The 22,457-nt window shown below is 33.4% G+C and overlaps 1 protein-coding gene across 1 annotated transcript; it reads left to right on the top strand.

Moving 5' to 3' along the window:
- Nucleotides 1-51: 51 nt before the first annotated feature.
- Nucleotides 52-5,427, top strand: LOC140044500 (tumor protein p63-regulated gene 1-like protein). The gene is made up of 5 exons (XM_072089028.1): nucleotides 52-416; nucleotides 685-776; nucleotides 1,276-1,452; nucleotides 2,068-2,221; nucleotides 3,089-5,427. Exons 1-5 carry the CDS (start codon nucleotides 171-173, stop codon nucleotides 3,260-3,262), a joined length of 843 nt encoding a protein of 280 aa, XP_071945129.1. The 5' UTR covers nucleotides 52-170; the 3' UTR covers nucleotides 3,263-5,427.
- The last annotated feature ends 17,030 nt before the right edge of the window (nucleotides 5,428-22,457 follow it).

The raw sequence follows: 22,457 nt of genomic DNA, 5'->3' as shown, positions 1-22,457 counted from the left end.
ACTTTAAGAGCGCCACCAATGTCACAAAAAACAATCTGTTTTGGTTTGGTGGCGCAGCACCCTTTTTTCTTCTTGTCGCGACGTACATTTTAGATGTTGTTGTTTACATTTTACTGGTAAACAAACGAGGAGTTTAACAACTGAAAATAAAACGCTATATTTATGTAAATATGTCAAACCCAGTATCAAATGGTGCAGGTCTAGATGAAAACCTAGCTAATCAAGAGGTGGATTTCAAGGGCGGAAAGTTGAGCCTAGCTGATGATGCAAGTCCTTTCTTTACGCCGAATGACCCGAAGGATGAGAGCGTTATGAACGTAGATATTCCTAGCCTGCGCAGGGCTAACTCTATTTGTGGACGCACTGAAACAACTCCACTTCCAGATACAATCCAGGACTGCTTTTTCGCTGGAAAGGTGTGTTTTCTGTTTATGTTTTGTATACACCGTACCAAAATAAAAACATTTTATGTTTTGTTAGATTTTTTTAAATAAAAAATGTTTATAAATAATAAAATTAAGGTGTGACCAGCAGAGTGGGAAGGGAGGATTTTAATACCTTCATCATTCATGAACATGGTAGGTGTGACTGTGAAAAAAAAGTGGACAAAGTAAGTTTGGTGGGCGATATCACAATGGGTGTGGCATGTCTTATTATAAATTTTCAAAACTTTAATCATTTCAGAGAGGTCGGATGGAAGAGGCAGTTAATGACTGTAAACAGAAAGTGCTGACAGAATCGGATGGCAAGGTGCAAGGTGTTTGGTTGTTGACAGAGTAAGTTCTTTGATCAACTCAAACATTGACTCTCGTCCCCCTCACCTTCCCCTTTCCACAACTATGCATGGTAATTAAGTTCTCATTAAAATGGGTTTGATGTTAAGGTTTAGCTATGACTAATACTATGTTTATTATTACAGTATTACGGTATATTAAAAATAATTGATTATAAAATAGCAATAATATAAATCTTATTTTGCACTGGTTCCCATCAAAAAGGAGATGCTCATTGCAATTTACACAACGGTGCAATAATAATTGTGTATAATACCAAGAAATCTAACAAGGGGATGTTGAGGTTTGTTGGATCAAAGGTTTTATGTGTGGTTGCAACACCATCAGTTCCACGCCCCTAAACAGAAACCGGAGAATGTTGTACTTGCTGTAACCACAACTGTAACCCCCAAAGGGCTGTTACAACAAGTTCCTATCTTGGCTAAGTGAGCTCAGCATCCTGCTGTAATGTCCTATAAGTACATAACCATATATTTTACAGAGTTGACCACTGGGACAATGAGAAAGAAAAGCTAGTTATGTTAACCGAGAAGATGCTGGTGGTTGTAAAATACGACTTTGTTGTGGAACGCATTAAAGAATCCAAGAAGATACTCCTGAACATGGTGCACAGTGTACAGTCAGGGTTGTTTGAGTATCCAGAGAAAACGCTAGTAAAGTAAGTCAAATGCGATGTCAACTAATCGTAGGAAACATTTTTTTGTTTTGTTTTTTGAGGGAACGGTTTCCTGAATCTATTTTCTGTGAATATTTCCTTATTTTATTGATATACATTCTGAAAATCATAATTTTTTACCGGCCTAATGCATCCATGTTTGGGAGTGTTGACTTAGGTAAGCGTTGAAACAGTGCCAGAAAATATGTTATTAATTACTGATTAGTCCAAATTATCTCAGCTTAACTTATCCCAGCTTAACTTATCCAACTTTAATGAAATCATTCTCTCATTTGATGATATTTGGTATTGATAATTACAAAATGTTATTTGAATGAGATGTTAAGTTGTTAATCTCGGACAATATTCAGAAAGAAGAGTATAGATTGTTTGCTGATAATAATAGGCATTATACTGCTTGCAATGGGTCTATAAAGCGCACCCTAATTTAATTTGAGTACCATCATTAACAATTATATATTATAGTTTTATTATAATGATTTAGACAAATGTGTAGATTATTACTTTGTTAAAGTATTATTATACTATATACTCTTTAAATCAACATACATTTTCAGGAGGTATTTTTAAAATAAATAAAAATATATATGATTACAGGCCAAGAGATGGAATGGGTGTTAAGTTATCCTGGAACAAAGGCCAAGAGCCAGGGTTAGCCCAATTATGGAACCCATGGAGTCAAACAATACCATGGATTGTACTAACTTCGCACCCCTTGCAACACACAGCAAGAGATGCCAAGACATACAAGGTAAGGCCTAGAAAAAAGAGGTTTTTCTTGTTGTGGATTGAAAAAACAACACTTTTGTTGAATCTCCTCAATTTCATTCAACAGTACAATTTAATGTATCTTCATTTACACATGATTATTTCCTTTTTTTAATATTTGTTTTCTCTATACATAATAAATATTATTTTATTGTCTGAAATTTACAATAAAATCACATTATTTTATATATGATATTGTTTTATTAGCCTTATAAAGCATTGCATACACTATCAAACTTTATGTGACAAAAAAATGTGATGATGTCATATCACTACCATATTTGGGCATATCAATACCATCATTTTTTTGTCAAACTATTTTGATAGTGTAGACAGAGCTTTAGATGAATGTTTTTTGACAAGAACTAATTCACTAGACTGAATTAGACTAACTGTAAAGCTTGGTTCCCACTAGAACGTAACGCAAGGACGTAAACCCAACGCAAGCGTTTTAACCAATGACAAGCGAAGTTATAGACAGTTAGCAATTACAAGCGAATAAGCCATCGCTTGTGATTGGTCAATTCACTTCGCTAGTGGGAACCACGCTTTAGATAGGGAAACTATTTCAGCTGCAGGTGGTGCCAATAAATTATTACTATGAATTAAAACATCAAAGATATTACATAGAAACTTCACTAAGTGTCTATATGTACTACTGCAGCCGAGGTCTTTATAACTAATGCCTGTCTTTCTTCATTTTTATTATCAGCTAGGCTCAACTTTCCACCCTTCAAATCTAATAAAAACAATACATAGAAACTTCACTAAGTGTCTTATGTACTACCATGGTACTACTGCAGCCGAGGTCTTTATAACTAATACCTGTCTTTCTTCATTTTCTTTTAAGGTTGATGCATTCCAAAATGCAATTGTTCAGGCAATCAAAACAGCAACTGGAGATTCGAACCTAAACGTTCAGGAAGCACCGTTACGCTTCACTATTCACATTGGCCTTAGTTCGACGGTGTTCAACCAAAGCCGAATTGGATTTTCCCGAGAACGTGGAGGAGTTAGCTTCTAAAATGAAATCAATTGTCTTGCTAATATTATTCAAATATCTGTGTAAATTGTGATATGAAATATTTATTGTTCTTCTCATTTAAAACACAAGATCTGCACTTAGACAACATTTGTATTAAAGAGTGTAATGAATTGTGTTTGGTTTCTGCAAGTAAAATGGTATATGGCCAAACATGTAACTTGCCCAATTGGCTAGTAATGAAAAGTAAGTCCATGCGCTGTGTGTGCATATTTACTAAATCTCATGTTTCCAAGTTTACCGCTTGTAAGGTCAATGACCTTGCTACGACATTACTAACAAACTTGATCATGTGACTTTAATGTGATGCATTACACAGTCATGTCATCGAATCCAATGTGGTTGTTAAATGGAGAAATATCCTTGCTTTGTACAATTCCCTGTAATTAATGTTTTAATGTTAAAAGAATAATGTAAAGACAAAATCATAAAAAATAAATTATGTATGTATTGAAATAATCAAATTTTACTATATTAAAATATTATACTATTTAACCAAACTAATAATAAAGTGCTAAAGATGTTTTGTACAGGCAATCATAATTGTATCTGTTTAATATTAAAGAGTATGGATTAGAAGAATCAGTTTTTAGGTCCACCAACTTTTTGCAACCTAAATACAACAAACACTATCTGTATTCAAACTGTGAGTGCTCTGAGCCTCTGCAGAATGTGCAGCAACAATACCATTGTAGGCTAGGTAGGAATAAACTGTTGAGAAAGTAAAAATTTGCTTTAAATAAAATTATAATATTAATTATATTACTATAATAGGCCTACCCAATTTGTTTGAATATCTATTATATAAAGTATGCAGTTTATAGATTACAGATGCAATTCTAACGAGAATTTTCAAATTTACACTTACGTGCTGCGAGTTTTTAAAAATGTGCTGTTTATATAGAATTATATATACATGCACTATTAGTAGGATTGTAAAATCATTTCTCTTTGAACACTCTTTGCGCGCGTGATAGATTATGTATCACCTGGCAAGCACTCGGATAACTTATTGCGTTACATACAATTTATTCATTAAGAAACATTCAGTGCAACGCATTCCTTTATTTGTGCAATTATTAAAAAATAAAATTTCTTTTTTAACTTCCAGTTTGATTAGGTGGTGGATAGATTTTGAGTCTTTTAGAGTTTTTCTAATATTATAATTAGCACTTTGTGGTAAACGTATATTACAACATGGTATTATGAAGGTGGTATTGGAAATACATGGCAGGGAATAATTTCGCCAGTGTAGCATAGCAAAAAGCTATACAAAACAACCTTTTTGCTACAGATTTTTAAATTTGTGTAGCAAAAAATACAATACAAAACTATGTTTCTCGACTCAAAAAATCAGTTTGATTAGCAATATTGCTAAACAAAATTTAAAAATGAAATTTTTCCCTGCATGGTATTGCTTTGTTGATACCTGCATGAGCAAACAAACTTTGTAATTATTTATAATTATGCTGATTTAGAAGACTTAGCGTACGGTTTATTAAGTTTATACTTTTGTTTAATAATTTGTAAATACAAACAGGATAATAATGTTTATATTTTTCCATTTCCTTTTATTTGTTTATAAAACTTACACTGTTATCAAATGTATCTAGTAGCATTGCATCATCATTGCTGTACAAAAGTATACGTCGTTGATCATCGCTCAGTAACTTCAACATAGCACCATTTGTCTTCGTAACTATCATATTCATTATTTGATTATAATCATGTTTTAATCTTGTAATATTCAAATAGGTAGCTGGCGTTGTACACAATATACGTGGTTGTGATCACCACTATCAGTATCTCGTCGTGACCTGTATAATCATCTAAACAGCTTCTTCATCACTATCACTATTGTCTTCATATTTATATAATCATGTTTTATTCTTGTAATATTCAAATTCGATGTGTAAACAAAATGAAGGTAGCTAGCTTTAATATGTATATTGTTTTTCTGTTGGCGTCTTTATGGTAATCTTAGTACCAGTACAGTAATGCTGTTTTGAATATTGTTTGGAAATATTTATTATTTTATTAATTTATAAAATCGATTTGCTCTCAGTATGAAACATTCATTGGTTTATATTGTCCATCATCAAATTGGCGAATCGTGATATAACGTCAATAAAAATAAGTGTTCTGTGAAAATGTACCGACCGTATTTAATTTTTGATAGGTAATTTGATGTTAAAACGACAACGATTTTTTTAACTAGATCCATTGAAAACATTATCTTTAGGCCCTGGGCCCCTTTTTCAAAATCCTGGATCCGCCACTGCAAATGATTGTCTCAGATTTATTTGTGATAAATACTGTATTCCAAAATACTGTATTCCAACATATCACCAGGCGCAGATAAATACTGTAGGCCTAGGCTACATACATACTGTATCACCAGGCGCAGATCCAGAATTTATGAACAATTACGCTAATAATAGATTTGAGAGGAGAGCATATCCCTTGGGGGGGGGGGGGGAGGGGGGTCCAAGATCTTGACTGGTTCGACCATATTAAGGTGTGTTTAGACGGTGAAAATAAAGGGTGTCGAGAGGGTAGATCATGTGATCCTGGATCTGCCTCTGATCACATGAATTATTTTCAATCACACAAAGGCTAAGAAAAGATAAACAACGTTTAAGAATTACACCATTATTACTTTTATTTGACATCATCAAGTAAAAGTTAACGCAATATGAAATTTGCCATGCACAGTTTGGCACATTTATTACTTAGAGTCTAATTAATATTATCAACATACTTACATTAATTAATTAAATTATCATAAATATATATACATACATCGTACAAATTGCCCAAATTCAAAAGAATTGTACAAACAAGAAATATAAAAAATGTTCGTCTATTATATCAGACATGAATTATATCAAATTGCCAATACCATATATCACCATCGTTATTAAACATGTATTTCCCCCAAAATATGAACAAATTTAAAATAGATTATAAATAAATCTACTACGTAAAATGTTAAACTAAGTAAAAACAACATCACTAAAACATATGAATGACTATGGTAGTGTAGTTATGCTGACTTTATACATTGCACATTCACCACAAATCAAATATCTCAAGAATATCGGAAAAGAACTGGTCATTTGAGCTGTATTTGTTAAAAAAGATGTGTAGAAAATACAAAATAAAGAAAAACCAAGAAAAACTGAATTATACCAATATAAACACACAGAATATAAATTGTCAATTCCTACCATACAGTATCATGTTGTAATTAAATAAAAATAATATCACTTAGCAACAATTGTTGCCTAACTTATATAGTATTTATACGTATAATATCCTGTACACGCGTATGTAGCATGTAGAGAAGAAATGCAGAGAGCTAGCTAGCTCTCTTTGATTGTACGCGCGCGTCTAGGAAGAAGATGATTAATATGTATGAAGTACGCGTATTCGACGCAAGGAGAAGAGGAACACACTTTTGAAAAAATAAAATTTTGCTTTGAGATTATTCTTTAAAAAGACAAAATTATATATTTGAAAATAATCTATTTCGGATTTGTTTGAAGATCTATTATAGATTGCATGACATTTTTAGATTACAGATGCAATTATAACGGGAATTTCCAAATTGACACTTACGTTCTGCGAGTTTTATAAAGGTGATGTTTATTTATAATTATATATAAATTGTACACACTATAATAGGATTGTAAAATTATTTAAAAAACGTCATGGCTCTGTTTGAACACTCTTCGGTCAAGTAATTGATTACTTCACCTGATAGATTGCAATCAGGATCTTCCCGACGCGGGGGCTACATTCCCCGACGAGGGGGCTATGCGAGCGAAGCGAGCATCACTAGGCTGGGGGACAGGGGACGAAGCCCCCAGAAGCAACGCGTTCTAGCGTCATTTGAGGTCATTTTAATCAGATTTAGGGTAGCCACTTTTTCCATTTTTTATAATGCATAAATAAAATACTGCGTGCAAAAAAACGATGCGCGATGACTGTTTCAATCCATATTTTTCAATTTAAAAAAAAAAAGTTTAAAGAAAATTTAGAAAAATAGAGTTGGAGGTCCCGGAAATTGGACTTATTATACTTCAAAACATGAAACAAAATATATAAGTCCCTATCATGGTTGTGACTGAGCTAAGAAATGTTTGAAAAATAGAGATGTTAGGTCCCGGAAAATGCACTTCTTGTACTTCGAAATATGACCAGCTTTATTGCTGGGGCTGAGCTAAGAAACTGTTTAAAACTAGAGCTGCAGGTCTTCAAAAAATTGCATTTTATACTTTGGAAACATCAAGCCTAGATGCTTAAAAAACGCAAGTAGACCTTTTTCAGTCGGGGAAATAAGTTTATTCCTCCCAAGTGTATGCGTGCGTACCATCTGGACTTCCGAGTGGTGAGAAATTCATGACATACAGGACATTGAAAATGTAATAACTTAGCTATAATAAGATGTTGGCTAAGCAAAAATGGCACGTTTTTTTTTGTTTAGTAATGGATGAAAAATTCATTTTAGGTGCCCCACGGTACAGAAGGTTACTTGTAAATTAAAAAAATTGGTGAACATACGAACAATTAACATAATTCGTTTTTGCTGTAACGTCGACACAGTACACGACGTAACCGTCGGTAAACTTCGCCTGGAAAATAACTACAGTACACATTTTGGTCCCCTGATGGAACATGATATCACGCGTCTCGACCCAACGTTGAACGATTCGTACAAAAGGATACCGCCAGACAAGTGCGTACCTAACTATTGTTTAGTAGTAAGTTAGATCGCTGGCAATAATGAATGCATATAAAGTGCATAATATCACTCTGACGTACTCTCACGGTCAATGAAACGTCGCGGTTTTCTAGGCGCTGAAGCTAGCTACGAAGTGAACGCGAACGCTTTTTACTGTATATTATATTCCCTGACAAAAAGTACCCGTGTTCCCTTCGGTAACCGTCGGTAAACTTCGCCTGGAAAATAACTACATTACACATTTTGGTCCCTGGATGGAACTTGATATCACGCGTCTCGTCTTACAAAGGAGCATCGGCCAGCAGCTCATATCGACAACTGCAAAAGCAACAGGCTAAGATTGGCTCTGACCCAATTTGTACATATTGCGGTGATAAGGGACATGGTGCGAAGAGTTTACCAACGATGCGCAGGCAGGTATGCCCTGCCTATGGTAAAACCTGCTCCAAATGTGGCATTAAACATCATATTGAATCAGTTTGTCGATCTTCGTCAAGGAAAGGTGATGCTAACAGTACCACGGCGTTGTGTACAACATTTCATGCAGATATGGTCGTTGCTCGGTCTCTTGCTCTTGGCCATCACATATATGATGACTTGAATGACACTTGGATTCGAAAGAAAGCAGGACCACATCCATTCACCAAACTTATGGTACAAGCCTTACCAGAGGACTATCAAGCACTGGGGTATAACCTCTCACAAAGTACTCCAAAAATTGAAGCCTTGGTCATGCCTGATACTGGTTGTCAAAGTTGCTTAGCTGGTACTGATATTTTACGTCGGCTGCAGATGAAAGTAACTCAGCTTCTACCAGTCTCGATGAAAATGAAAGCTGCAAATAATGGTGGAATCACGATACTTGGTGCCGCCATCCTTCGATATAGTGGTGTGGACGAACTTGGTAAGACTGTCACTACTAGACAAGTTACGTATATCACCGAAAGATCAGAAAAAATATTCCTTAGTCGTGAGGCATGTACTGTATAGCACTCGGTATAGTCTCAAAGTCCTCGAGATATCGAGATGAGTTAGGCCTAATGCTAATTGAACTTGTTTGAGAGAACATTCTGTACTCAAGTGGTTGATGACTACACCTGATAGATTGCAATCCCTCATGTAAAGCACCCTCAGCTCAGGACACATAATGAGTAATGAAGACAATGAATTAACATCAATGTTGTGAAGGTTATTATCAGAGATATCGAGATAACGTAATGCTAATTGAACTTGTTTGAGAAAACATTCTGTACCCAAGTGATTGATGACGTCACCTGATAGATTGCAATGCCTCATGTAAAGCTCCGTCAGCTTAGGACACATAATGAGTAATGTAGACAGTGAATTAACATCAATGTTGTGAAGGTTATTACCATTGATAGAGAGATATTCTAATGCTAATTGAACTTGTTTGAGAGAACATTCTGTAAGAAAGTTATTAAATACATCACCTGATACATTCTGAATCCTAACACCAACAAGTCCATAGGTTGCAGGTTTAATTTCTAAAATGTTCTCAATAAATCGTTCCTTGTATGTAATCTTAAAGCCGAAAAAAAACTTCCGAATTCTACTACTCTTTCTTAATGGGAAATGTTTTGTAAGCCATTGCTTTAAATAATAACCAGCTGTTGCAGCATCAAGAAAACCAAGTGCAAACTGTCTCGCAACTTTGAAATACCCGCCTTTTATTACATCCAATTCATTATAACCCAATGGTATAAGTAATTGTCTCATGTCTGAGTCATCCTTTATATTTTCACTTTCAAATAATTTAGACATGTAAAATCCCACCAATGATTCTACAATCAATTTGTGAGGAGGCATAAATATTCTTTCACAATTAGATTTTGAAAGTGGTGCTTCTTCGTAAACAAATCCAAGTTTTAGGGCCATGTCAATCATATCTCTTGTGGAATGTGTATCATTCAAATCTGTTATTTTTATTGAAAGTTTATTTCGTTTTAAGTTTATATACATACATTTGCCTAACAAAATCATAGCGTGTATATATTTTGATGGGGTGTCTTCAAATTTTAAAATTTTGTCACATTGTTTTTGTTTGTTAAATTGATTTAAAATACTACGAAATAATTCTTTGAAAAGATCAGTATTATCACTAGGAAGATTTTGATTATCTTCCCATAGCATACAGATCGAAAGAAGTAGCATTGGATTTTTGCACATTGCATATGCTTCTGGATGTTTTTCCCCAGGCAAAAGAGTGTCAATATCCAACTCTTCTTTAAGGGATTCTCCCAATTGTTGATTTTCAAAATGCTTAAAGTATTTTTCAATATACTTTCCAATGCTCTCTTTGTTGAATCCACTAACTCTTATGTGTACGTTGCACTCTTTTATAAATTCATCTATGTTTTCCGGTCTTGAAGTAAGTATTACAGTACTTTGTTTAAACCTTTTTTTCCTGAAAAGACTAATTACGCTTTGATTATCAAATCTTAATTCATCTAATCCGTCTAGTAGTAACACAACGTTATTGTCATGTTTATTTATAAATTCCTTAATTAACTGTGGATCTTCTGGGAGATCTGTGTCTAAATTGAAATCTGTCAGTTGCTGTACAATCAGATCAGATATGTCGTCATCTTTTTTTAAATCTCTTAAACTTAAAAGAAACACAATTTTACCTTCAAATAATTTAATTGATTGATCAGACCAGTTGTACGATAAATGCCTTAATATGGTAGTTTTTCCAATACCTCCCTCCCCTTCTATGAGGGCTTTACATCCAGGTGTGGATTGTATAACATCTACCACTTCTTCCAATGTTGTTGGTTTGTTTCCTTTATTGTTTTCACGTTCTTTCAGTAGTTCCATATCGGTAAACATCTGTGAAATGTCAACTGTGTATCTACCACGCATTGTTTCTGGTGTAAATATCCTGGCCTGCCTGCAGTTTTCCTTTTGTGTTAGCAGCAGATATTCTTCAATCTTTTCTAAATGTAAAAAAAGAGGTTCAGAAATGTATACATAATAATATTTTATAATACATGTATTTTTAAATTATTAAACTGTTGATCTTAATTTATCTTTTATATAAAGCAGTTTTAAAAATGTTATTAATTAGTTGTTTGTTCTTTTTGCAAGCCTAGATAATTGTATGGGAATTCGAATGTAATAATAATTTGCTATTACTGTACTCAGTTAAAGTAAGTCAAGTAATTATTATTAGTTATACCAGACTATTTTCTGATATACGGAGGCTCACTCCTTATCTTGTAGTCTGGGCTCCAGACCGAGTTTTTTCTTAATATTAGTAAAAATATAAACATTTTTGCACATATGGCGTTTCATACGTGTATTACTTGAGTTTGGATACTCCGTCTGGGGAAACGCGCAAAAGTCACGTGGTTTGACACCAAGAATTCTTGGTGCATAGATTATCCGGTTGACTAGTTTCAGCTGCATGCGATTGGCTACTCACTCGTACACCGTTTTAATATTCATATTTCAGAATTTCAAAGACTCAACAACTAAGATGGTACGCATGCGCTATGTTACGTTTAGACAATGTACTTGGGTACATTGATCGGGACATTGATGAAAGTTTCTGAAGGCTAGAAATGATTTTGATGGGATTTTCCCCAAGAACATGAAAACTCGTCTTGCTTCTCCGCAAATCAAACATTGAATGGATCATTTAATATTACGCGGAGATAATTTGATTTAAATCCCACCTAGACCCTGTGCTGTTCTGTGTAGTGGTGTCGTAGCCCTGTCTGTTGTGTGTGAATCCTTTTGTGTGCCGGTGGTGGTATGTGCCTACCTCTTATTGGCGTTTTATTTGGCAGATCATACGTGCGAGTTGAAGTAGGCCTAGGCTAAGGACTAAACAATTAATAAACAAAACAACTTGGCAACACGATTTTATATTTCAACAGTCTCGATCGTACATTCAGCACTGTACGTACTCGATCTTTTTCATTTTGAAACAAAATGATCATTGGTTGATTTGAAATCCATATTTACATACCGCCCGCCCCATATAGCCAAATACGGTATGATAACCTACGTCATTCTTATCAGTTGTTTGCGGTCTGCAAATCGATTTCTATACGTGTTTCACAAGTCTGTATTTTCAGACAAAAATCGCGGTCGAAATAAAAACAAATAAATTATAAAAAAAAACAATACAGACTTGGGGCAAGTCTACTTATCTTGTACCGTAACGTATTTGTAAATTTAGGTTGATAGAGGGCGACAAACACAAATTTTGATAAATCCATGGATAAATCAGATAAGAAGAGAAGCATAATTTTTAAAAACATGACCAACAGAGGGCAGCAAACCGAAAAATAAATTTATCACAAATCCGAAATAGGATTAAATAAGCCCCAGTGGCCGTATTCACCAATCACATAAGTGAGATACCTGTATTTCCTTACAGGTATGCATATTGTTTTAACTTTAAAGAATACTGATGATAAAACATTATTATAACATAAGGAATAGAAGAAGGGTTATTGTATGCGTACTCTGGCCTCCTTAACATTTAATTTACCTTTTGTTGCCTAGGACGTCACCGTATGTTAAAAGTGAATTGAGATTTTGTTGAACTGCACAACATTATGGTTTGAGTTTAAAAAATGAATTGGTAAATTGAATTATTTTAGGTTTATTTCGCTTTCCATAATTACATTTCAAATCACTAATTTTATTTCATTTAATTTATCAATCTAGTACTAATTTCTCTAGTTTGATTTCACCAATAAAATCATTTTGACTCTAATGTCCTACATAACAGTATAACCTATGTTACCTTCCTCTATTTGCATTCTTGTGTCACTACTACTACTTCTCGGCACTTCCTCTATTTGCATTCTTGTGTCAATACTACTACTTCTCGGCACTTCCTCTGTTAAATAACAAACAAGAAAAAATACAAATATACAATAATTGTTATGTAGTGAAAACATTGAATTTAATATCCATAGGCCTATTCAATCTAATAATATGCCTACACAATCAGCATTCAAAGCACTGAATATTTTTGTGTTTGTAGTGATTGAAAGGAGGAAACAACAATTTGTAACCGGTAATTTGTATTTCAGGTGAAAGAAAGTGAAATACGTAGGCCTACCTAGTCTATCCTGTGCAGATTTTCCAAGACAATCTGTAAACCTAGTAAGTTTTTAAGGTGCACATGTCTGTACGTTATATTGTTCTAATCAAATTCACAGTTACGCTTGGGGACGATAATAACTAGGTCTACTCCCTTTATTGTGAATGTTTTACACATATAGGCTATTTTTTATAATCTTCTCCAATTAATTATTTGTTTGCTAACACGTTCCTGTTACATACCTTGTGTCAGGCATTTCATCGTTGATGCCAGTCCAATTCTGTTAAGAATGTTAATAAACCCTTCTTTTCTTTCTTCACAAAGTATTTGTCTTTGTTCCAAGTCTATAATCATACTCCACGAGTCTTCATAATTCTTTAAAGGATTGTTGAAGAGTGCATCAATTTTCTTAACAGCAGCCTTTCGTAGTTCGTTTCCAAAATCTGCAATCCAGTGTCGATATGGGGTGAAATTAATAATTTGTATTTCTTGAACTTCGAAGAAAGATTGTTGAAAAACTTTGATAGCTCCAAACGTTTGTGTTATTTTTATCGTTTCATAAAGTAACTCCAGATTGCCTCGGCTTAAACGTCCTGTTTTCCTCAATGCATCCAGTAGATCTATCGTTGTGTTGGCTTTGTCTATGTCTGCTACTGAAATTAAATCGTGGTATAAAACCTTTAGCTGTCTTACGAGGTTGTTTTTATCATACCATTCTGAAAAGTTCACTAAGTCCACATTAAAATCTATTTCTAAAAAAATTAAAAAGTGGGAAAAAGAGAAGATTAGAAAAAACATTTTAAAATTGTTCTTCTCAATGCAATACAAAAACACCATTTATGTTTATTACCTGTCGCCATATTGTCAATTCAGTTTCTGTCTTCCTTTCTGAAAAATAGAATTTTTGAATTTAGGACAATTCCTGTACTTTACAAAACAACGATATGCTGAATAATGTAACATTCAAGATGAATGGCCTGATGTCTATCACTACATAAATACAGTTTTTTTATAAAAATATTTCATGTTTTTGACATTGATGCACAATCATCATGGTAACCGTATGATATCGGGATTATGGATCGAGAAAAACTTTTACAGAACATCAAATTACATGATTCTGATACCAAACTCTATAACCCTCTCAGGGTATTATTGATAAAAGGGCATACGATGTAAAGTGTCTGCGCGCTTAACGGAGGTGTGTTTGATCCGATGATGTTTATTTGAAGTTTTGGTACTGTTTGTGAACATATGACTCTATGCATTGACTATCTTTCGCGGAACTAAATGTTGAACCTTAGGCCGATAGTGATACCATAAGCAACTACCATTATGTGGATTGTCTGATGAAAACGAATTGATTATGAAACGTGCCACTTATGGTGAGACTTTTGACTTAAAATATTCTTACCGACTTTTAGGTAGTAACTAAGACTGTGTCACGAGTGCCGTCAATATATCCACTCATATTACAGTATTAAAAAAACATTTTGTATAGTGTTAGATATTGTTTCTTTACACCATCTATTTTTATACCTCGGTGTTAAGACTGTCACGATGAGAATTTTATTTCGATATGTTGTTTGTAAAAATGGGAATTCTTATTTGATTTAGACCTCTACATTTATACACCCAGCTAATGTATTATCTCAGCTCGTGATGAATTTCATTTAATAATTTTATTATTTAATTTTTGATTGTAAACTTATGTTAACAAGAATGTAATTAAGTAGCAAAAGAGAAAGAAACCCGAAAATACATTGTTAGCTAAACTTTAATCATGAAATTCATTACTATATAATTTGAAACATTAATTATTTAGTGTCTTGTTTTAGTAGGCCTAGAGTGACAATTCTGGCTCTTTCTTATGATTACATGTCATTGCATACAAGTACGGGGAACTGAGGAACAGGCCATATCACACTCAGTTTCTTAAAATTAAATAGCTAGTCAGAGGCCCGCTACAATAAATAGTTTTGGGATTGCTGTCGCCGGATTGATGTTTATATTATTAAAAAAATGTCTACTTACATAATTATTGGCTTAAAACTGGATTGTATATTTAATGTCGGGAATTGTTGACGATGTCGCAGCAGCTACTGCACCACTCCCGTTTGAGATCAACATTATTCATCTGTGCTTATAACATGACCGTCTCGCACTTCCTTATTGCACAATGTCTACACGATCACGGAAGTCTATCATATTCCATATAAATTTCACAAAAATTAATCTTAGAACTAATATACAGAATCCTTTGAACTAATTGTTATCATTTCTATATATTATCAGTATAATGTAGTAGTAAATGACTAATTCTACTATTCCACGTTGAATTTCTCAAACAAGTCCGTGGAACTGCACGTCAATGTGGTCGTGATCCAACTTAGAGATGTAATAATATTTAAACAAATTCTATTGAATCATTAATATGTTTCAATGCTTGTATTACATTTTTTGCTATTGCTGGCAACATTAGTTAATTAAAGAAAGAGAAACATACAATCCTAAAACAATTTAAAAACCTTTCATAAAATGAAACTTGGTGTACGGCTTGGCATGATTCCAAGTTAATAATATTCCTGTTGTCGGATTCTATACTTGTTTGATTTTTCTGACTCGTTATATTTCAAACGACCTTTAGGCTACTTTGAATCAATCGAACTAATCTTTATTGAAATTCTGTAATTAATTCCATTCTGCCTTTCTTTTTGGCCATCGTATAATGAGATAAGTACGTTTTGGTAGACTTGCCTCCCCAAGTCTGTATTTATTGTCTTTTTTATGTTTGTCTCTTGCAATATTTTTGTTTGAAAATACAAGCCTGTATAATACGTATGAAACGCCATATGTACCCCATATGTCACATGAGGATTTAGGGTGGGTTTCAATTAAAGTTATTCAAGATCTAGAGCCAAATTTATTAATTATTATGTAATGAACATGGTAAACGCCTAATTTTATGCTTATAGTCCGGTGGCAGGAAGGGGGATATCACCACCCGAAAGGGGACAAATTGCCATCCAACTTTTCTAGACCAGAATTTTCCGTAGATTACGAATATGGAAGGTAATTGATCAGGATAGGAAGAGTTTTCGAGATATAAGGGGTCAAAGTTCAAAATTGACCAATATAAAAACATGCTATATCTCTGGAAATTCTGGACGTAGTGAGATAATTTGGGTGTAAAATTGTTTATGTTTATATTAGCTCTAACAGAACTTTCTTTGAAAAATTGACCGGAAACCCCACTGTTAGCAATTTTGACCTTTGACCTCTTTTTGCTATATCTAAGTTAACGGCAGGTCGGAGAGAATTAAAAATAGGAGCAAATTGTTCCAAAGATATACATTTATATTCAGTATAACAGATGATATTGCTTGAAAATGACCGGAAGTGTGGTTATTAACCTTTGACATAATTGAATAAGGTTATAAAAACATAAATTAATAAATATTTGTCGTAAGGAGCCAATTTTGGTGTCAAATTGTTCACAATATATATGTTTATACTTTCCATAATGCAACATTTTTTTCAAAAAGAGACTGAAACACCTATTTTTCTGTAATTTTAACCTTTGACCTGTTTTTCTCATCTAAATAACGACATTGCATAGAGATTTCTAACGGCAAATTGTTTATAATAGATATTTTTATTCAATCTAATAGATTATACTGTTTGAAAAATGCAAGTGTGATTATTGCCTTGAAATCCTGTACATAAGAGCCTATCAGGGCGGATTTAATTCAAAGAGGTGTGGAAGGCGAATAATACTATTACTATACAGTACAATGTCTTTCTTTTGAGCAATTTCAATCAGGTATCCATGTATCTCCAATAAACGGAATGTACGGCTCATAGAGAATTCAGAAGTTACCCTTGGTTCATTGTGGCAAATCCATATGGGTTCCTTTTAAAAGGATTGAAGGTGCACAGACAGGCTTTTCCCATGGCTTAATATTGGAACCTACAGTTTTAGTTACCCGATATATTTCTAACACAGTAACTTATGTAGCCAAATGCATTGATCCGATACAGGAGCCAAATGTAGAACTGAACATACAGTAGAGAACCACAGAAGGGTCTAAATAGATGACCTGCTGTTGTTTCATTTTAGGCAAAATCCAAATCGGTTCCTTAGGAATCGAGAGTGCACAGGCAGCTTTATTCCATGTGCCTGTCTATATAAACCCACATTGTCACCCCTTATATTTCCATTATGAGGCTTAATGTCCATGGATGACCGGCCCTTGGGTTAATTTGGGCAAATCCATAAGTGTTCCTTAAGGATCGAGAGTGCAAGGCAGCTTTATTCCATGGGCCCCGCCTGTCTATTATTAACCCACAGTGTCACCCCTTATATGTCCATTATGGGGCTTAATGTCCATCCATGGAGGACCGGCCTTTGGGGGTTAATTTGGGCAAATCCATAAGTGTTCCTTAAGGATCGAGAGTGCACAGGCAGCTTTATTCCATGTGTCTGTCTATATAAACCCACAGTGTCACCCATTATATTTCCATTATGGGGCTTAATGTCCATCCATGGAGGACCGGCCCTTGGGTTAATTAGGGGCAAATCCATAAGTGTTCCTTAAGGATCGAGAGTGCACAGGCAGCTTTATTCCATGGTTCTGCCTGTCTATATAAACCCACAGTTTCACCCATTATATTTCCATTATGGGGCTTAATGTCCACGGAGGACCGGCCCTTGGGTTAATTTGGGCAAATCCATAAATTTTTCTTAAGGATCGAGAGTGCACAGGCAGCTTAATTCATGGGCCGCGCCTGTCTATATGAACTCACAGTGTCACCCCTTATATTTCCATTATGGGGCTTAATGTCCATCCATGGAGAATGACCGGCCCTTGGGTTCATTTGGGCAAATCCATAAATGTTATTTAAAGATTGAGGGTGCACATTTAGTTTTATTCCTTAGTTCATCTATGAACCTAATGCTATACACTTATATAACTCCGGAGTACAAAGGTAAAATGTAACCGATAATTTTTATCTAATTTTAACAATTTTTAGCCTCTTAACTTTTTGTGTGTGTTTTTGTAAATTGTATTTTATATTTTTGTATTTTGCCAGTTTTCAAATCACATTTCTGTTTTTTAAATGGACAATAAAGTATATATGACTATGACTATGACTGACTATTTACCCCATACTAATTTCTAATACAGGGCCTTATGTAGCACACCACATAGAGATCCCAAAATGGTCCTTAGAGGGTTCATTCGGGCAAATCCATATAGGTTATTTTAGAATCATTTGTATACAGGAAACTCTTTCCTGTATGGGCCAAACTATATAAAAATTGTGGTCTGTCTGTGTAGTGAGTTGTGGATTGAGTTTGGCCACCTGGATCTGCCTATGCCCTATCCTGTACGAATTGGTATTCTCTGGTTCTGATGAATAGTAGTTTATTTTCCAAAAACGAATATTGTAGCCCTAATAAATGCAACTGTATAGTGGCAAATCATTGAAGGTCAGCGCAACATTTTAACATCATAACATTTTAATCGTCATAATATTAATTTTATTATTTATTTTACAGTATTATATTAATACATTTAAAATAATGCGCACTAGAAAAAATATAAAAATACCATAACTTCACTGATCAAATAACGTGATTACATTTATGAACATCGATCTCATAGTTTGAATAACTTTGCATTATTTTGTATATCATTTATTCACATGTTGACCTTTGACCAATGTCAACTTGTGTAATGATAAATGTGCTCTTTTGATTGTGTATGATTGATAGATGTCTTAACAGAATGATAAAACATAACATTTTGTCTTAAATGTTAGTTTTTATTTGGTTTTAAATGCAAATTGTGAGATTGGTCAATATTGACATTTGAACTTTAATTGCAAAGTATTTGTTTTATAAGGTGACTGAATAACACCTTACAATACCTATAACCATACAAATGTATTAAAAGACCAAATTGAACTTTAATAAATTGGTTTTAATACATATGTATATAATATTTTGAACTTTGACCCCTTATTTCTTCCTATTCGCTTCCTATCCTGATCGAAGTCTGATTTGATTAAATACAGTATTATAATGAAATAACATAAATTTACTAATCAAATAATTTGATTACTTGTAAAACCATCAATATCATAGTTTGGACAACGTTGCATTTATTTGTTAACTAATACGCGTATTAAAATTTTGACCTTTGACCTTATGTCAACTGATGAAATTGACCTTATGTCAACTGATGAAATGATGTATTCGCTCTTTTACATTGCGTATGATTGATTAACAGGATGAGAAAACATCCAATTTTTATTAAATATTAGTTTTTATTTAGTTTTATAGGTACGTTCTATGATTGGTCAATATTGACATTTGACCCTTAATCACAAAGGATTTTTTTTCATAAGGTGATTGAATAGACACTTATAATCATAAAAATGTAATAAAAGACCAAATTGTGCTTCAATAAATTTGTTATAATACATATACATAATACATTGTTGTAATTGGTCAATTTTGAACTTTGACCCCTTATATCTCGAAAACGCTTCCTATCCTGATCGATTACCTTACATATTCGCAATCTACGGAAAATACTAGTCTAGAAAAGTTGGATGGCAATTTGTCCCCTTTCGGGTGGTGATTCCCCCCTCCTGCCACCGGACTATTAATACGTGTCTAAGTTCAACTACAAACGCTATAAACTGATCCCCAGTTTTGCTAAGACGTGTACGTCTATTAATATGGACATCGATTTGATTTTCGAAACTTCCTACCTTGACAATGACCCTGATAGTCATTGGGTTAAGAGATTTAAAGAGGTGATGCATGACACAAACATTGCATTTTGGAAAAGTGAAATGCAAAGAAAGTCGTCACTCCAGACATACTCTCTTATTACGTCTAATCCGTGCCTTGAAAAATATCCATTGGATTGTACAGATTTTCTAGGTGCTAGCCTCAAATTCAAGCTACGTTCTAACACCCTTCCTTTAGGTCACAGGAGTTGTAAGTGGCTTCCTGATTATGATGGTATCTGTACAATGTGTAAGAATTGTTTAGAAGACATTCAACATTTTCTATTCACATACAACTCAATGACATAAGAATTGACGAATAATACCAAATTAGAATATATGTTAATCGATGTCATTTAGATGTTTTGGAAGATTTTATCTTTGGTGACCTGAAAAGCAAATTAAATCTTGTATTAGGTGGAACTGATAACTACTATTATAACATGTTTGACGTCGATTCCATATCAAATGTCTTTGATCGTTACTTTAAGCACTATGTTAAAAGAGCATGGGCACACAGATGTATTGTTCTAGGCGAGTAATGTTCATATCAACAAACTAAATGATTGATATCTATCTCATTATAGTGTTAGGTCTACATTGTTGTTGCCCAATTCATTTTATATTGTACAGTTCCTTACCTATTCTATTATTGTTTAGTTCTTGTAGTTTTGTATTCTTAGGTGTCAGTGGCTTTCCTGCTGCTGTAGTGATTAATATCAATGGTATTGTAGTTACTGTAGTTGAGTTGTTTGACATGTTGACCTACGTCGACTTTTGTTATTTACTATATCATCATTTTTTTGTGTATATTTCTTATGGATGCACCTTTCACTTGGTTGAGTGCCACTGTTGTAAAAGTGTAAACTCCAAATAAATTATTATTATACCAAAATATTTATCTTTTTAATAAGTTCGGTCTAGAACCTAGACTAACGTTTGGTAATAATGTACTATTGTCTATTGGTTTTAAAGAACGTTTCACATTAGGTTGACTCATTGAAAAATGTAATGGTTAAGGCCATCAAAACAGCAACTGGAGATTCGAACCTAAACGTTGAGGAAGCACCGTTACGTTTCAGTAGTCATACATGTTAGAACTAGCTGGTCTATTAGATTTTAACAGAAAATGTTATTGAACCTTGATCTCTTGTTCACTTTTGGCTAAGTGTAATTTCTTATCTAAACCAGGTATAAACAATCTAATAACAATTTTTCTATAATAATTTTCTATATAGTCAATTGAAAAGAATACAATTCCAAAACAACATATTTCATAAACAGGAAGACAATTGACTTACAGATAAGTATTAGTTGGAAGTTGTTATTACCGAACTTGGTATTCTATTTCGCACGAATTCAAGGTGATATTTATTTTAATCTGATCGTCCGCCTCGTGTTTATATAAAATGTACTATTATGTGAAGATTTCCTTATTTGGTATTTTTATGTAAAATGGTCCTGCAAAAACAGAATTGTAAACTTTATGCAGGACCCTTGCCATCAATTATATACTGAAATTGGAATTATAAATAATAATATTTATTTAATAATAATAATAATAATAATAATAATAATGACTAAATACATGTGAATTGAATTGAAAAACTAATCTTCATTGATGCGTGGAAAGGGCTTCTGCTTAGGATGATAATAATTTAAGAATTCTTTGATAATTTTCGAAATCTGTAATTATTCCATTCTGCATTTGTTTGCTATGATATCCTATCATCTCATTGAGTGTATATAGTGTATATAGTGTATATAGTGTATATAGTGTATATAGTGTATATATTTGTGTGTGTATTTTTTAGGTCAACGTATTTAAAAATACGAACCCAATTTAATTGAGACTTGAACCTACACATTCAATTCAATTCGTTTATTCAATATTCAATAAATATTCAGTAAATATTCTCCACACATATATTAAAAATACATAAAATAATAATTATATAAACAAGTACGATAACAATTAATAAAAACAAAGTAGGTGTGGAAGGAAACCTATAGGCCTATTATTATAATACATAAAACTTTAAGCCTATGCTAAGTTATCCAGCCAAGAGGAAAACATTTGTAAAAAATGTTAGTCGCCATTTACCGAGATCAGGGCATTTTTAAAGTTAACGTTCACGTTGCTCTGTAAAATTCACTGTAATTGAGTTGTATTTTAAAAGAATAATGTTTAACAAAAATCATAAAAATTAAATGATGTAGGCCTAGTTGTCATCTTAAATAATCAAATTTTACTATTGAAATAATTATTATACTAGTTAACAAAAATAATCAAGTGCTCAAATTTGATCAATCAGATCCATTGTTTATATAATTACGGTGTGGATTAGATACAATTCAGTTTTTGGATACGTCCATCAACTCTTACATCATCTGTATCCAAACTTTAAAGTGCTCAGAGGCTCTGGAAAAAGATCGCCAAAAATAATCATTGTATTTTTAGAATTAGGTGGGTATTCGGATTTTATTGCTCCATGCTCATTATTCTGGAAACGAACGTTAAATATTATCGAAGTTGATGTGTT

The sequence above is a fragment of the Antedon mediterranea genome, chromosome 3 (genome assembly GCF_964355755.1).
Source record: "Antedon mediterranea chromosome 3, ecAntMedi1.1, whole genome shotgun sequence".
Classification (NCBI taxonomy): Eukaryota; Metazoa; Echinodermata; class Crinoidea; order Comatulida; family Antedonidae; genus Antedon; species Antedon mediterranea.
This window is presented reverse-complemented; position numbering and strand designations above follow the sequence as displayed.

What these genes read in the sequence shown, in the direction of transcription:
- LOC140044500 (XM_072089028.1), top strand. Translation starts at nt 171, where the DNA reads ATGTCAAACCCAGTATCAAATGGTGCAGGTCTAGATGAAAACCTAGCT. An exon ending in ACTGCTTTTTCGCTGGAAAG is followed by an intron (nt 417 to 684) that starts GTGTGTTTTCTG and finishes TAATCATTTCAG; the next exon opens with AGAGGTCGGATGGAAGAGGC. An exon ending in GGTGTTTGGTTGTTGACAGA is followed by an intron (nt 777 to 1,275) that starts GTAAGTTCTTTG and finishes TATATTTTACAG; the next exon opens with AGTTGACCACTGGGACAATG.